This window comes from Rhinolophus ferrumequinum, chromosome 14, assembly GCF_004115265.2.
Source record: "Rhinolophus ferrumequinum isolate MPI-CBG mRhiFer1 chromosome 14, mRhiFer1_v1.p, whole genome shotgun sequence".
Taxonomy (NCBI): domain Eukaryota; kingdom Metazoa; phylum Chordata; class Mammalia; order Chiroptera; family Rhinolophidae; genus Rhinolophus; species Rhinolophus ferrumequinum.
The window spans coordinates 4166049-4183261 of record NC_046297.1 but is presented as its reverse complement, the minus strand read 5'-3'; the positions used below and the strand labels follow the sequence as shown (position 1 = coordinate 4183261).

General features: G+C 39.7%; 2 protein-coding genes across 2 annotated transcripts; both read right to left on the bottom strand.

Annotated features, from left to right (window-relative positions):
• Positions 1-2621: 2621 nt before the first annotated feature.
• Positions 2622-3403, bottom strand: SLC10A5 (solute carrier family 10 member 5). The gene is made up of 2 exons (XM_033126103.1): positions 2963-3403; positions 2622-2693 (listed from the first exon to the last, which is right to left on the bottom strand). Exons 1-2 carry the CDS (start codon positions 3282-3284, stop codon positions 2677-2679), a joined length of 339 nt encoding a protein of 112 aa, XP_032981994.1. The 5' UTR covers positions 3285-3403; the 3' UTR covers positions 2622-2676.
• Positions 3404-6603: 3200 nt separating this feature from the next.
• ZFAND1 (zinc finger AN1-type containing 1) lies at positions 6604-17202 on the bottom strand. The gene is made up of 8 exons (XM_033126849.1): positions 17080-17202; positions 13872-13914; positions 12850-12889; positions 11390-11517; positions 11211-11302; positions 10362-10483; positions 7274-7429; positions 6604-7170 (listed from the first exon to the last, which is right to left on the bottom strand). The coding sequence occupies exons 1-8, from the start codon at positions 17132-17134 to the stop codon at positions 7000-7002; spliced, it is 807 nt and encodes a 268-aa protein (XP_032982740.1). The 5' UTR covers positions 17135-17202; the 3' UTR covers positions 6604-6999.
• Positions 17203-17213: the final 11 nt, after the last annotated feature.

Sequence of the window (17213 nt, the reverse complement as noted above, 5' to 3'; positions counted from 1 at the left end):
TGGTTCTTTGGATTCCCTTTTTTCCTGCCTGCACATTCTTCTGACATTTAAAAACAATTCCCTTCCTCTTTATTTTGCGCTTCCCTTCTTCCGTCTTGTTCTCAAGTAACTCAGAGCGTCTGCAGGCCAAACAGGCCGTTCTGCTCCCAAATGCCTGCGGGAAAGTGAAATGAACGGTCCTCTAGCGCACGGGGAGGGCCGCTCAGATCCGGGCTGCACCGTGTTGCAAACCGGTCCCACCCAGTCCTCAGGATTTTCGTCTGGTCCTGTGCGCGGGCCAGCTGGATGCGGAGTTCTCAGTGCCTGGTGCATTGCTCTTCGGTCCCCAAAGGGGCCAATTGGAAAGCTGCATTTGCAGTCCTTGTTCCCCATCCTGAAATCATCTATCATGGTGTTACAGAGGTGGGGAGGGACAGGTTCCAGCCTCAGCCACACGTGGTGCCGGGACAAAACCGCCTCCCTGGCGTGGTGTCCAGGTTATAGACCCGTCTACCTTTTTCCAACCAATCATGGCTGTGCAAAATATTTAGCATGCTTTATGCATCTCACTATTTTTTAAAAAAGAAGTAACTTGAATAACTTCATCCCAATCCAAATTAGACAAATTTTATTATGTAAAAATCTGTTTTCTGATACATCTATAAGAGAAATAAAGTATATTCCAAGTTCAATTGATACATATTCAACTGCTTTTAATGTAGAAGATGATTCACATATGCACGGAGTAACAATACTAATGACTTTACTGTGTGTTAGGCAGTATTCTGAGGACCTTGCACATAGTAACTCATTTGATCCTCACAACAGTTACCCTGAGGTGGGTGCTATCATTATCCCCACTTCCCATGTGAAATTAGGCAGAGATTTTAAGGAATTTGACCAATGTCATCCAGCTGACAGAGCTGGAATTGCAGACCCGGGCATAGTCTGGCTCCAGACTGTGATCTTGACCTTTATTGATGTTACTGATTAATTATTTCAATAAGTGTTTAATGAGTATCTAGTCTGGTCGAGGCATTGCGCTAAACACTGTAGGGAATTCAACGAATAATATGTGGTCTCGCATTTTGGCTGCTGCCTTCACTCGGCATCAACCTGAACCTTCTGCAGCCCGTCACCCTGCCCACGGTGCTGGGTCCTAGAGTTTTATGCCAGGGCCACAGACTCGGGAGTTGAACAAGATCTTAAACCTCGGTTGAGTCTCTTCGTTTTACAGATTTGAAAACTGAAGGGCAGAGAAGTGTTTTGTTTGGGGTCACGAGGTTAATGAGACAGTGCTACTAGAACAGCAGGGCACTTGTCTCCCAATCAGTAAAGAGGTTCATGAAAATGTAAACAAGCTAAATTTGTGCAAGCTTCATTATATTTTAAACCCCTACGTGGAGATTTCTGTGTGAAGGACTCAGTAGTAAGCGATTCCATGTAGGCAATTATCATTTTATAAAGTGAATAATAACCATCCTCCACCATGCCAAAGCATGTCTTTCATAAATCTTGGTATTTGTATACTGAATTTGGTGAAAATAGAAAAGAAAAGAACTTTGGTTGTCTTATTGGCTGGCAAACTAAACAAAAATGGCCTAATACTATGAGCATTTACTGAATGCCTGTTATGTGGACACCCCTTCTGTAAATACTTGGGATATTATCATAATCACTACACAAGGTGTTTTTAAATTGTTCTTTCCCACTTATGAGGCCATAATGAAGTATCATATTCAAAAGCAACTCTAAAACCTTTCCAAACCAGCACAGCTGGAAAGCGGTTTCCTTCTTCTGAACTCCTGTACAATTAACTTTCGTACTACCCATTGGGTGTTTGTTTAGCACATATAATGATGTATGTATCCCCTCCGAGTGTCACATTTTCAGTTAGATTATAATTGGGTTAAGAGCAGGCATCATTTTAGATATTCTTTGAATTTCCCACAGTACCTCATTCCGAATAGGATTTCTGTCATGCTTTGTTAGATCAGGGGACTTTGTTTCCTTTTAGCTTCTGTGATAAGGGTACATCTTTTCTTAGCCTTGTAGAACAGAAGGATCAGTAACATTTCACATCCAGCACACATGGCCACTGTGAAAGGAGCCACAGAAGCTAAGTCTGCCTTCGGCTGGGAAAAAGAGAGCTGGATAATGGCCAGGGCTAAGAAGCTATTTAACATCCCACTTTCGATACCAACAGTTTTACAAACAGGAAGAGGCAGCCTAGAGATTTTAGCAAAGGAGTACCCAAACAACAAACCCAAAGCAGGAACGAGGACACCCAACAGAAGCACCTCTAGGTTAACTGTTTTTAGCAACATTAACCCCATTCTGAAAGTCAAATAAATCCCTACAGACATTAAAATAAAACTCAGAGGTCTAATGATTCTCTCCAGGTGGTTTGCTTTTTTGGGCAGTCGACGCTTGATGAGTATTCCAACTGATACCGGTACAAGTATGAAAAGGAGTGTTGACATAATTTTCGAAACAGGAATATGAAATGTACCAGACAGGCCTAACACCCTACTGTACAGGTAGGAATTGGCAGGCATCATTATCAGGGCCAATAATGTTGACGTGCAACTCATCAAAATGGCCAAAGTGACATCTCCCTCCAGAAGCAGAGCAAACAGATAGCCTCCACTCCCTCCGGGGCATGTGCAGGTCATCACAAATCCAAAAGCCTGGGCCTCAGGCAATGCCAAAATCTGAGTCAAAAGAAAGCCACAAAATGGCATAAGAAAAAACTGTGTCACCGCCCCCAGAATTACCGGCAAGGGTCTCTTCCACACTGTCTGAAACACCTGCAATTCAATCTTGCAGCCAAATGCACACTTATTCAGCAGTACCATGGGTAGAACAAGCACGAGGATATTTCTATCAATGTGCATTGAGGCCTGGAAAAGACTGTCTGCTCTTTGTCTGAGCACTCTGACTCTGACGTTTCTTATTTCTTCAATGAGTCTTTCTTGCCTACCTTCAGAGGCCCACAGCTGAACGGTCAGGTTTGTCTCTCCTTCTTCATGTGTCACTAGGTGTATGATAAAGTTTGTCACATCTGATAAGGTCTTGGTCACGTTTACCACCTGCAGCATGTGAGGCTCTTCTAACCGCACAAAGAGGTAGCTGGAGTTTGGCCGTTTATCTCTGTAACTCGATCTTACGACGACAGTTTCTTCGGTCTTTGTGAAAAATAGTATTTCAGTGTTTTCTATATTCAGAAAACTGAGAAATGATTTCCTTGCTTCTCCCAGAGTCACCAATGACAAAAGCAAGACAATAAAAAGTTTTCTAATCATTTTGAAAGCTGAATCATATAAGCAAAGGCATTAAAAAAGGAACTGGAAAACATTCTTGGTGCAGGAGTCCCACCGGTCTCCCCGAGGTTGTGAGGTAACAGTTGTTTTTGCTGAATCAAAGTTCAGTAGGAGGGACTGCTGTACTTTTCAAACAAATACAGCTATCTAGTGAGTGACACAACCTGTTCAACTTGTAGCTATTAAATGCACAAGCCATAGCATTTAAGTTTCTATTCATCACAGCCGGAACCTAAGCTCTTTCCTTCCAGCTTCCTCATTTCTGCTAATGAAGAAACAGCCTCCTATTCATCTGAATTTAAAACCTTAGTGACACTATTTTTGAGTGTTCTTTCTTCCTAAGGAAAATCTACACTAAAAGCAGTCAGGATCCGAAAATCTAAAATAGATACTGAGGAGGCCTACATGTCGCTGTTTACTATTCATTCAAGTCAAAACGAAGTAAGTATTTACTGGACTTGTTCACTGGGGCCCTGGCTTGGCGCTGGGTGTACCAGTGATCAAGCCAGGTGAGGTCTCGGCCCTCCTGGAGCTTCGGCTGGTGGGCTCCTCACTCCTTAGAAAACCAGAGTCCATAAACCGGCCTGGCCAAATTCTTAGGCTGCTCATCGAGTTCCTACAATTCTAAAGAGTGGTTGTCTCAGGCAAGACCTGCAGCTGCTTTTGGTGCCCTTAAAGAGGAAACGATTTCCTGGAGGGTTACCAGATAGCTTGGGAGCCAAGGAAAGCAGGTGGCTGCATGCACGGCCAAAGGTACCACCCGGGTACGGGGCTAGAGCTGCTGCCACTCAGACCCTGACACATGGGGCACAGGAAGCCCCCCGGACACTAATTCTAATCTGTCACTCCTTCCTTGTGACACTGCTCCCTACTCAGCCAAGGGCGAGGACACTTGGCTGACCCAGCTTAGGCCAGACGCCCATGCCTTGGCTGCCAGGAATGAGGAAAAGGATCAGGCTTTTTGGACTTCAACCCACACACTCCCATAACTGAGTGTTTCCCAAACAAGAGGAGGGGGTTCTGATGCTAAGCAGAAAAAAATAAATCAAGAAAAAAGAACAAGAAAACAAACAAAAAAAACCCCACTACAACTATCTACTATGAAGCCTATGGATCTAGTAGTCTCTGAACATAAAACCGTTTCAGCGGATCCCTCATGTAATGTGACACAATCTGTTGTTAAATGCAACAATGACAGTTTAGATTAAGTATTTTAGGTCATAAAATAATTGTTCCTTTAAAATCACCAAAGCAATTTTTATTGGATATTTTTAGAAGTTTTTTAAAACTTCTATTTATGTGGGTTCATCTTTCAAATGCAACAGACCCTATATTTCATAAATTGTATTTCCAGGTACCACATCAAGAAAAATGAGCTACATTGTACCAAAGTTGAAAACAGAACTGTTTCTGTGATGTTCCAGTTAAGTTCCCAGGTAACCTCCCTAGTTCCAATAACAAAAATAAACAAACACAAATCAGAAATTTTGTGAAACCAAAGCTCCTTTTCCAGTTACGTGACCAAATATTTTAACTCACAATTTTTGCCGCCCAGGTCAAAGATGTGAGGAACGTTCCTTTTGTTTTCCTCAGATTCCTCTGTCTGCAAACTTTCCCCTCCATCAGGTTCTCTAAGTCTTCTCCTTACTCTCTAGAAACTGCCGCCAGTAAACCCTGAGAAATCGGGGAAAATTTAATAATCTATCATTCATTCCTGGCTGTTTACATTCAAACTGAAGCTCATTTGCATCATAATGTTGTTACAACTATTTATCTGAATTTAAAACTACTTATGGGTTTCTACTCACAATTCTACTTATCTGCAAGCAAGTGGACAGATACTAGGGTGGGGTGGGGACAGTCAAACCCTAAAATTCCATTGAGCATACTGCACTTAAAGCCTTGAAAGAAAGCCCGAGAGCGAGCTGCCTGATGGCAGAGTAATTTGGAAACGAGACGCTAGGGGGCGCTCTCACCCATACCCTTGCTCTCTTTAGGAGATGGCTCAGTGGGGACCTCTGGTCCCTAGAGCCTGAGGATGCTGATCCTGTGTGTCCTCCAGCCGACTTTGCTCCACTCTCAGGCACCAGACATAACTCACCACTGGTACGCCTACTGACATATGTCCTTCCCTCCATGCCGCTTTGTCTCTTCTCTGTCTAATCATTGGCAAGACCACTTCTTCCTTCTCCTTCTCCCTGGGTATAACTCAGTCTCTGCCAGCCTCACCTCCCCTCTTCTCAACCCCCGTTGGTATTTTTTCTGGTAAATTTAGCTTTAGCTCAATTCATGAGACATGTGTCGATCACCTATATGTGCAAATAATATGACAAGATGCTAAGGTATTAGTTGGTATTAAAACTTTCTGGTGCCTGGGAATGTATTTAAGGATTATTTCTACTTCTGGTCTCACAGTTTGTGATAAAAGAGCTATTGGAACATAGCTATACTTCTTATCTATCTATTCATTTGGGACTTGCTACACTGCTTTGCATTGTAGTTATAAGTACAGCCCTTCATTGTATCCACCGTAATGAGAATCAACTCCTTACACTTAGTAGGTACTCCAAAAACTAGGATATTATAAATGAAGGGATAAGCAGCTGCTGTAAGTTGGAAGTTATCTCCATTCTTTGCATGAAAATAATATGAAGCAAAAATCAGAGATGAAATGAACATTCTGAGTTTATTCCTTTAATTAAACCTAAAGCCACTATACGTGCCCATGATAATTAAAATGGAAAAGGGACAAAGAATAGAAATTATTTCTATTCCTTCTATACAGTAGTACTTTGTTGAAAATAGATGGAATAAATCGGCCTGAAGCATTAATTTTAATGTGTCAGTAAAATGGAGTTACTTTTGGCATGTATTTTGCTTCGGTATAGAGACTAATGAAGTTGAGCTACCTCATCTTTCTTCTCACTTGTAATACATTCATACAAACAAACAAACAAAAAGTAAATCCCACTGGAGGAGGACCTGTATCAGAGATATGCCCCAAGGAGTTAGGTGACACCAAAAGAATCATTTCCCCTTCCGAGGTCTGAGACACCTCGTCCAAAAACCTTGAGGCGTGAATGAGATGATGTCTAGGTTTCTCTCATTCACGCAGACACATCAATGCATACATCACCATGTAGGTAGATAGTAAGACTGTACTTCCTGGCCGCATCATGCTAGCTTGGTCATGTTATTTGCCTAAAAAGTGATACTGTATCTCCTAAGAGCCATTTCTTCCTCCCTCTGCCATAAGAATGGCGGTGTCCCAAAAAGGACATTGAAACATATAAACATTCAGTTTATATCCTGGCGTAAAGATGACAGGGGGCAGAGTCACCATCCATCAACAGCAGACGTTAACCAAACAGGAAGTACACCTTTGTTGTGGTTACTACAGCATCTAAATGCTAATTAAATACAAGAATTTGCTAATAATCGAGTGTCAGCTCATAATTAAATACAAGAATTTGCTAATAATCGAGTGTCAGCTCATAAACTTGAAAGCACAAAAATTCAAATTCCATTTAGTAGGAAACTGATCATTGTAAATGACATCACGGAAATACATTTAAAATAAAACAAATTTATTTTTTAAAATTTTAAAAATAATAAATATATATAGTATTTGTAGTAAAAGAAACCAACTTAACATAGAATTTTCCTTGTGGATTTCTGGCTTGAGTCTTGAGTGAAACTATTCTAAGTAAGAATCAACATTTTTTAAAAACTGTTCTTCATCACTAAGATATTCCAAGATAATATTTCCACCATTATGTAAAGGACAATCCTCCTTGGCAATCCAGGTTTCCAAAGTGTGATCCAAAGGTAAGGCCTCTCCTGAAGTCACGTGACACAACCTTAGTTTCTGTTAAGAGAGAAATAAATCACACTGTAACAAACAAACATACTTGTACGAGTACAGCATATCCTAACAGTTTTAGGGAGAAGTCATTCTAACGAGTTGTTACCTTAGCTGTTAGTCTGTTATTGTCATTTTTAAGACTAGCTAAAGAAGCTGCGAAGTCGATGACCTTCCCAATGCTCCATCGATGGCAGAAGAACATTGGTTTGCTCTTCTCTTTGCTCCCCTTAGGTAAGAAAACCTGAAAGTACGTTCTTTCTGTCTGTAAAAATAAAAAAAGTTAAGATACAGATTATGTATATGAAATAGACCTCTGTTTTTTGTCTGGTGACATCTCTTCCTCTCTTCTCCTGGTCAGAGGACTACTTTCTAATGATGCAACTTAGTGGAAATATTAACCAGAATGAAATGGAACGATACTGGAAGACACAGTAGAGATTTTGGAACATAAGAGAATAACTCGAACAACTTTATAACAATAAACTAGAAAGTCTACATCAGAAATTTTTAAGAAAAATATTATTTACCAAAATTTATTTCAGAAGAAACAGATTAGCCAAATGAACCAAAAACTATTTAACACTCTGAGATAGTATTAGAAATTCTCCTCTCAAAAAGGCAATAGATCCAAAGGTTATAGCAAGCATTACCAAACCTTCAAGAACCAATAATCCCTACCCTCTACAATTGTTTCAAAGAATAGAGGACGGAAAGCTACTCAACTAATTTTACTAGTATAATCTTGCTATTAATGCCACAAAATAACATTAAATAACATATTACAAAATCAATTTAGCTGTGCATTTTAAAAGAATTGTATACCAGCGTCAAGTGGTTTACCCCAGAATATGTGGGTGATTTAACAACAGAAAAATTCATCAATGTAATTTATCCCATTGATAAGGGGGAAAAAACCCACCATGATCATCGTATTAGATGTAGGAAAAAAACTTACAGCAAAACTTAATACCTATTCATGATATAAATTCCTAGCAAACTAGGAGTAGAAAAATACTGTTAACCTGATAAAAGCTAGTATCAAATATCTGTACCAAAGATAATATTTAATGATAAAACTTCAGAATCATTTGGATTAAAGTCAGAAACATGACGAAGATGCCTGTTATGAGCCATATTATTCAACATTGTTTTGGAGCTCAGCCAATTCATTAAGACAAATAATAATAACAGAGGAGGAGGAAGAGGAAAGAAAATTTTTTTTTAAAAAAAGCAACACAGAACTGTCATATGACTGCACAGAAACCATTGCAGCAAAATCTATGAACTATGGGAATAATTAGGAATTTCTTTGCGGGATAGAAGGATTACATACAACAGTCAGTAATAAATAATTAAGAAAACATTACTTAAAAAATAGGTATCGTTTATAATTGCAGCAAAAATTATGAAGAGCCTAAGAAAAGACATATAGATATGTACGGTAAGCATTACAGGATGTTATTTAAAGACATAACAGAACACCTAAAGAAAAGTTGAAACAACAGACCATAAACATGGATGGGAAGAGTCAAAATTCTAGAGAGGTCAACTGTTCTAATCTAAAATTTAGCACAATTCCTATCAAAATCACAATTTCACAGAACAGGACAAAGTGATCCCAAATTTTTTACAGAAGAATAAATGGTCAAAAATAGACATGGCTGAAAGCAAAGAATAAGGAGGAGAGACTTACCCTACTTATTATAAAGCTATGGTAATTAAGACAGTTTGATATTGACGCAGACAGACAAATAGCAAAAAGGAACTGAGTTGAGATTCCCAAACTAGTCCCACACATACAGAACAATGTGTTGTGTGACAGATGTGTCATTACAAGGATGAACTCTTTGTTATCTTATGTTATGACAACAGGTAATGCATTCCGGGGTGGAGGGTGTAGAAATCTTTACCTCTACTTACTTATAATTACATTCCAGATGGGATAAAGAGCTACACAAACAAACAAAAAATCATATGAAATAAAAACTTTTAAAGGAAAATATAAGAAAAATATTAAACAATATATTTTTCAAAGTATAAATCTTAAGGAAATCATGAATAAGTTTGAGTGTATTAAAATTTTAAGTCTGGACCACTAAAGAGATCAAAAACCACAGACTGAGAGAAGATACGTGCAACACAACTGAATCAAAAAGAATTAGATTTCAGAACATATAAAGAATCTTGTAAATCTATAAAGTGCCAAACAACCCACTAGAAAACCATGGGCAAAAGATATGAACAAATAATTCACAGAACAAAGTCAACAGCCAACAAACGTGTGGAAAGTAGCAGAATCTCAGTAGTCACGAGGGAAACTGAACTTAAAACCTCAGTGTGATATCACTTCACATCTATCAAACTGTAACAATGAATAATACCCAGTGTTGCCAGGAAATGCTGAAACTCTCAGACAGGAAAGAGATAAATCAGTACAACCACTGACAGGAGAAAGCTGACATTTAGTAAAGCTGAAGATGAGCAAATCCCATGATCCAGCTTTTCTATTTCTCAATATATTCCCTAGAGTAGCATTTTTCAATCTGAGGATCTCAATTCTTTAGGGGTTATAAAATCAATGATCTTTAAAATAAAATAGAATAAAAAATATCAGAGTGTACACTACATAGTTGTAAGACGACGTGAAACTCTGTTAAGGTATGTATGCATGTATGTATATATGTATGCATGTATGTATATATGCATATGTGTACTGGGCTGTTATATAAAATGTAATTGATATTATATAGTTTTAAAGGGACTGCCCTAGAGAAACATTCTGACACACATAAAATAATGTTCACTGTTGAACAGTTTACAACAGCAAAAAAAAACTGAAAACATTCTGAATCTTGTTCACTAAGGGAATGAATAAATGTGGAATATATACACAATGGAATACTATGCAGCTATCACAATGAATGAACTAGACTAAATGTGTCAGCATGGATAAATGTTAAAAACATGATGCCAAGTGAAAAAAAAGTTGACAGAGGATACATATGGTTCCTTGACATTTCTGTGAAGTGGAAAATCTCACAAAACCATGTATCATTTATGTAGCTATAGACCATGTCATATTAGGAATGATACACTTCAGGTTCGGGTTAGTTGTTACTTGACGGGAAGGAAGAGTGGAAGGGAGCTTCTATGATACTTAAACTGTTTTGTTTTTCAAAATCTGTAAGACCAACCTGTGGCAGTGACTTATCTCCATCAGCATGCATCTTTAATTTCATCAAGGCTACCTTTGCAGCTGTTTCACTATTTTTTGCACCTTTCCGTCGCTTACTTGCTGTCTGTCCTGTCTTGGAATCTAAGAAATAAGGATACGCATTTAAGCACATAAGAACTTCTACATTGCATTTTCCAGAGTTTTATGAACTATTATTCATTATGGCTCTGAAATGTACACAAATTACACCCAACGGAAATATAGAGGCCACATTCATTTTGTAGGTATTATACTTACATGATCAATGGAAGCAACATCCACATCAAAAAACTCATTGTTATGTTCTTCTTTCCAACCGAAGCCTATTTAATCTAATCACTAAGACTTCTACAGAGAACTTTAAGATTGGTTATAGATTTTCATAAAGGTAGCATCCTTAACAATCGAGAAAATTCTGGAGAACTTACATGTGGCAGACAGACTAAGTCACAGACACCTCAGATTATCAGCAGCATTCATAGGACAGCTAACTAGGCTTAAAGCGTAGTGTTTACAGACGACAAACCACTACTTCAGCCTCATTAATCCCATTTATAGCCATAATGGTTAACCAGCTGATCTAAGTGGCCCAGCAAAGGAGAACATCTATAGGATACTTCTATAGAATCTCCAAATCTTCATTGGTCAGGTAGGCCTTGTAAGAAATACTGTCACAAGAATGTCATCAAAATCTACAGCAAATTATAACCACTGGGGCTGTTAACAGCGCCTTCCATACTGGCAAGCAGACATAAGAAGCAGGAGCTTTGGAACTAACAGAACATACAACAATAAGGAAAGCCACAAAACAAGCTTTCTTGATACTTGCCAATAATGTCTTGAACAAGTTTCTGAGTGGCAGCCATACGAGGCCTAGGAACTTCCAGTTTTTCACATTCATGATCTGACTGATGACGGTGTCTACGAGCAACAGAAGAGTGACACTGGTTCATATACGTGCATACCGATTAAACAGATACACAGAGTCTGCGTGGTTTGAATGATCACCTCAGGCAAAAAGTCTTCTCACAGTGAGGACACAGAACTGGTACAAGCTCTCTTTCAGCACAGTCCTTGAATGAGCATGGGTAAGATGAATGTGTGTCTGACTTCAGTTTCTCATTGATGACAGTCACCTGGAAAGGCAAAGGAGGAAAAGTGACATTATATTTCACATATAAAGCAAATCAAATCTATTTTGGAAGGCAACATTCACATTACTTTTGTTTAAACTTGTAAGAGCAACTTACACACTCTCACTAAAGATTATACTAAATATTTGTATGAGAAATGATCGCTGTGTTGACTGTGCTATAGTTTCATAATATTCCTACTGTGGTGTATTTATCTTCTAAGTCAAGTTAAAATGACTATTCAGTTTCTCTTTATAATTTTAGTCTTCTACTTTGTACCAGTCCCACACAAAGATGCCCCCATGATAATACGTTCAGGTAGTCATCTCATCCACCCTCATATGGCAAGTCATGCCCACTTTCTACAGCAATTTGAAGTGGTTAAATATCTAAATGAACACTTAAAAATTATACGTTTATCCATGACACAGAGGGTTAAAGTCAGTTTTCATAATGATATGTTCTGACCACAGCTCATTTAACCTTAATTTTCTACAGCAGATATAAAAATCCTTGGTAAAGTGCTCAGTAAATGGTGGGCAGGAATAAATACCCACTGAAAAGTGTGAGGCAAATACTTCTTTTCCAATGGAGTGAATTCAGTTTAACTTCCTGCCTCTCTCTGACTCAAGCGAGGTGGAGCCATTTATCTGACTGTCAAATTTGAGAAAATTACATTAGACACAGTAGGCTCAGCTTTCTCTTGTTTCCTCTTGGAACAGAACTTGGAATTCAAGGAGGCCCAGCACTCTTGTGACTGACTGGTGGGCAAATCTGCCTAATTCTGGCCTTCCTTTGTGGACTCATCCGGCTCTACACTAAAAGCTTCATCATTTACTTTATCTTTTATCCCTAATAAGGATGATGCTTTGGTTTCCGTCTGCCAGCCCTTTTCTTAATCATCTATTAGGTCAGAATCATACTGGGGATTTTCTTGGTTTCTTCCCAGTGGGCTAAGGCTGACAATTTATTACCACAGAATCTAACACCAGACCCCAGGGGAAAGGAACACAAGAGTGAAGGAAACTGGAAGGAGTATGTGACGAGGACGTTAATTTCATTGTAGATTTATAAATGTAGAGCCCAGAGCTCTACGTGGGCCACCTAAACAGAACTCAAGTGTAAAGAAAGAAGAATTCTAAGACTAAAAATGTATAAATACCAAGTAGACCAATTTTTCTTTAAAACAGACACACGTAATATAAGTGAAGTAATAGCCTCTTTGAATAATCAGTTTAGTAAACCAAACAGTACTCTGTGGTACACTGACTGGCTTGAAATGTCTTCAAAATCTGAACAAAATACATGTTATTAGATAGGAGAACGTTACTATACCTCAGGACAGTTATGCGACTCTCGGCTTCTGTGTTCAAGGCTTAAATAATTTAAAAAAACGAGTGTTTATTTAAACGCAATCAAATAATGCATTTGAGATAACGGCAGTAATCTGAGCTGTTTTCACGGTTAGTGTCCTTAACATTAATTACCCTTACACCACATTAAGAACTCTCTATATAAGAATACACTGAAATGCCAGATAAAAGATGGAGTGTCTGTAGTCTCCAAAGTTTTAAAACCACAACTGTTCAACTTCAGTGAGTAAAAATAATTCACCACTCTAAATTACCTTCACTTTGAGCGCTTGAGGTGTGTGAAAAGACACACAAAAGAACCTTTTGATTCCTTTTATTTTTCAAAGACCATCAATAATAAAATGTCCAAGGAGCATTCTAGCTCTGATGATTTAAAATATGCATTACTTTTCTTACTTCTAATAAATCTTTCTCAATTATATTCTGAAAAGAATTTGTTCTCTCAGTGCTCTATTTAATAAATTAAATGCCTGATTCAAGAAAAGTTTAATCACAGAGAAAACGCATTTTCCAAAATCCTTGGTTAGTTCCTGGGTTTGACTTTGAATGTTATGTGTGTACAAAGGACATGTGATAGCCAATTTACGAAATGTATAGATTGGGCTCTTTTCATTTTATTAATTGAAATAAAGAATAACTTTATATTTATATTATATTTATATCATATTTATAGCTAGATTTTGTTCCCATATTCTTTATATTTTGGAGATGTTCTCGCCCTGTGATTAAAAGACACTAATACAACTTTTACATAAAAACCACACACATAAATAATGCCATCTCTGGAAGTTTAAAGATTAGCCACATATACGCAGAAGTATCAGAGTCTATGACTAGTCTGTTTTTTCCAAGTGATGACCCTAACGAATATCAAATATCAATGGCTAAAATAAGAACTATTTTAAATCATTCTGTTGTTCAGAAATCAACCCCGCATTACAACTCTAAAACTACTTGCAAATCTTGCATAAAAATGTAACTTACCAAAATATTCCTGAACAAGCATCACATATAAATGGCAGGAAATCTAAAATTGAGAAAAAATGTTGTATTTACTGGTCAGTTTCTGATTTTGATTTCGTTTTCTTTCTTAAACTACTGCACTGCCTCTACAGATGACTTTCCTTTTTGACCAACACCCTAATGTGGTCGGCAGTGGTTAAACAAAAGCTATGGCAATCTCAAGTCCTGAGAGAGTAACTAGATGGTAAGGAAGGAGGTAAGTGTTACTAATAGAAGCATGCCAGAGCCAAAAAGGGGGGTTGTCTTTTTGGTTTGTTTTTATTTCCCAGATTTAAGAGGTGTTGTTTCTGAGGACTGCATGCTGCAAAAATCCTGCATTTGAAGTGAAAAACCTGGATTTCAATTCTGACTCCACTGTTTATTAATCTATCAATGCTAGGCAAGTTACTTAGTAGTAGAGCCTTGGGGAGATATATATATATATACTATTTTATATATATATAAATAGTATATATATATATACTATTTATTATATATATATTATATATATAATAATATATATATATTATATATATATATACTATATATATATAGTATATATATATACTATTTTATAAAGGTAAACACACACACATATATGTACAAAAAAACCAAAGCTCTATTATTAGGTGATAAGTGTCTGTGCGTGTATGTGTATATATACCGTGATTCCCCGAAAATATGACGGGGTCTTATATTAATTTTTGCTCCAAAAGACGCATTAGGGTGTATTTTCAGTGATGTCTTCTTTTTCATGTACAACAATGTACATTTATTCAAATACAGTCATGTCATCTTCTTCTGGAACATCATCATAACATACTAAATACATCTGTCTGGCTGATGACTGGGGCTTATTTTCGGGGTAGGTCTAATATTTGGGGAAACACGGTATACATATATACATATATATATATATTTATGTTATATGCTATACCTACTTCACAGGGTAATTATAAAAACAAAATGATATACACAAAAGATATGACTAGTAAGATAGTAACTATAATTAATAAGATAATTACAACAATTCACTTCTTTTGAATATACTCAACTCCGAGAAAAAAGCCTGTGGTGACTAGGTGGTGATGTTTTCAAAGAAATTCCAGAAATTCAATACATAGAGTCATTGATACTGTAAAATTGAATCCTGAATTGTGTTCTTCCTTGCTGTGGAGGAACAACTAAGTTAGGACTAAGTCACTAAGCTGGGAACTGAATTTTTGGAAAGTACATGACAGTATCCATTCCCAGATGTGGCAACTGACTGTTCACCACTAGATACAATCAATTACTTTCTAAATTGTTTTTGACTGTACCTCCTATTACAATATAGAGCCAAGCAGGATATACTCAAGGACATCAATTTTATAAAGTGAAAACAAAAGGCCTGCACTGTACAGAAAGCTGTAATTGCCCCCAAAAGAGCTCATCCCACAGGTTATCTTAACATGAAACAGAAAGATGGGGTCCTCTTATAACCAAAAGGGACCCGTGGGTAATTCTGCTTGTGGGACAAGAGAGCCAAAATACAGTTATTCCTTCACCTGAGAACTGGGCTTAAGGAATTGTCACTGTTCTGAAAGCTGATACTGTAAGCATGTTTCATACCAAGAGAATTTGTGTACGTTTATCAACAACACAAGGCAACTGAAGCATATAATACTCTGCAAAACTTTTATGTCTCTTTCAAATTGGAAAAACTGTACAAAGTTGCTATTTTGAGACTTTTAGTGGCCATGTAAACATTAGCTACAAACCAAAGAGGACGCAGGGGAAGAATTAAGCTCATGATGATTTCCTGACACCTGACAGCATCCTGCTAGCCATCCAGAAGCTAAAGGAAATCTGGGATACTCACCTAACATACTTGAAATATTAACCCCTCTCCACTAGACCTAGACTTAGATAATCTGGCCTCATCTCAGATATTTACACTTTAAGAGACACCTGAAGTTGGAAAGGGAGATGATGACCTTAGAAAAAGTAGATGAGGGGGGACTTGTCAGGGGTCATCAGGTATACCTGAGATACATAACTTAGTCAGCAGCAACCGGCCAAGCTTCCGTATGAAAGCTCTTCAAGGAAGCACAGGGTCTTACATGGCCAGTGGTGCAAGATACATACGCAGAGAGCTGCTGTAAGCAACAAGGGCCTCGCAGGGACGGGGTCTGTTCACCCGCAGCCCGCAGCAGGTATCACTAATCAACCGTGGGCCTCCCACTAATCTGCGCTGAACCTCGGAGCCCTCACCAGTCACTCAGGTAGGTACCTGCTACCCGTGGCTGAAGCAGCACTGGGAGGTGAGATTTGCCATCGTACAGTAGCATGAGCCAAATGGGACAGCACCCCTTTGGAGTGAAACCCAGGGACCAAAGACTGAGCCTTCTGCGGGCTCTGACGTTTCAGGGCCGCGCCTTCGCAGATGTAAGAAATCCTAAGGCCTGTGCCCCACGCCCACTGGCTATCCCACTGGATGCGCGCATCGCAGGCGTCTTCGTTCCGTGGACAAAGAACATCGCCACCTTGTTATCAGTGCTCTAACATGCAGCTTACGAGTCTGAAAGCTGTTCTACGACCAGCCCGTATTTTATAGGCTCGGTGGGGTCCCAGCACCAACACAGACGCTCGGCAAATGGTTGCTGAACGGGTGCTCCTCAGAAGCAAAGAACGACAGCAGGGACCGGGTCAGGGTCCCCTGGCGGGGGACGCAGGGTCAGGATCCCTCGGAGGATCTGGTGAAAGCTAAGGGCCGTCTCCCGAGAAGCTCGTCTCCCGAGGAGCCCAGGAAAACCAGATTACACACTGACCTCGCCCAGCGCCTCCCGGGGACAGGTAAGGCACAGGTTAAACACAAAGCGTGGCAGCGAGAAGCCGCTCGCCCAGGGTCGCCGGGGCGGGCTCCGAGGGGAACGCGAGTCCGCCCTCCCCGCGCGACGGCCCGGCAAGGCGCCCTCGGGAACCACAGTGCACCCTGCAAGGTGCGTTTCCAGGAACTGCACGGTTCCCGAGCACCGAGACCCCTCGATTGTCCCAAAGGCTGGGGGCGGCAGAGAAGCCCCAGCGCAGCTCGCGCCACAGACAGGGGGCGCCCGGCCGCCCCGGGCCTCCCCTCCCCCGCCGCCACCGTTCCTGGTGGCAGAGCGGGGACCGGGTCTCCCGCGGCCCGGGCGGGGCCCTCCTCCATCACCTCGCTGCCGGCAGTGCTCCACCTGGCAGTGCTGCCCGATGTCCAACTCCGCCATCGCCCAGCGCCGCGAGGGGGCGGGCGGGCCAGGGGGCGGGGCGAGTGTGCGCGCGGCGCCTGCTGGGAGCGCGGCGGAC

Coding starts and splice junctions, on each gene's coding strand:
- SLC10A5 (XM_033126103.1), bottom strand. CDS start 3,284: ATGATTAGAAAACTTTTTATTGTCTTGCTTTTGTCATTGGTGACTCTG.
- ZFAND1 (XM_033126849.1), bottom strand. CDS start 17,134: ATGGCGGAGTTGGACATCGGGCAGCACTGCCAGGTGGAGCACTGCCGG. Junction 13,915..17,079: donor GGAGCACTGCCGGCAGCGAG/GTGATGGAGGAG, acceptor TCTCAATTTTAG/ATTTCCTGCCATTTATATGT. Junction 7,430..10,361: donor GAGATAAGTCACTGCCACAG/GTTGGTCTTACA, acceptor TTATTTTTACAG/ACAGAAAGAACGTACTTTCA.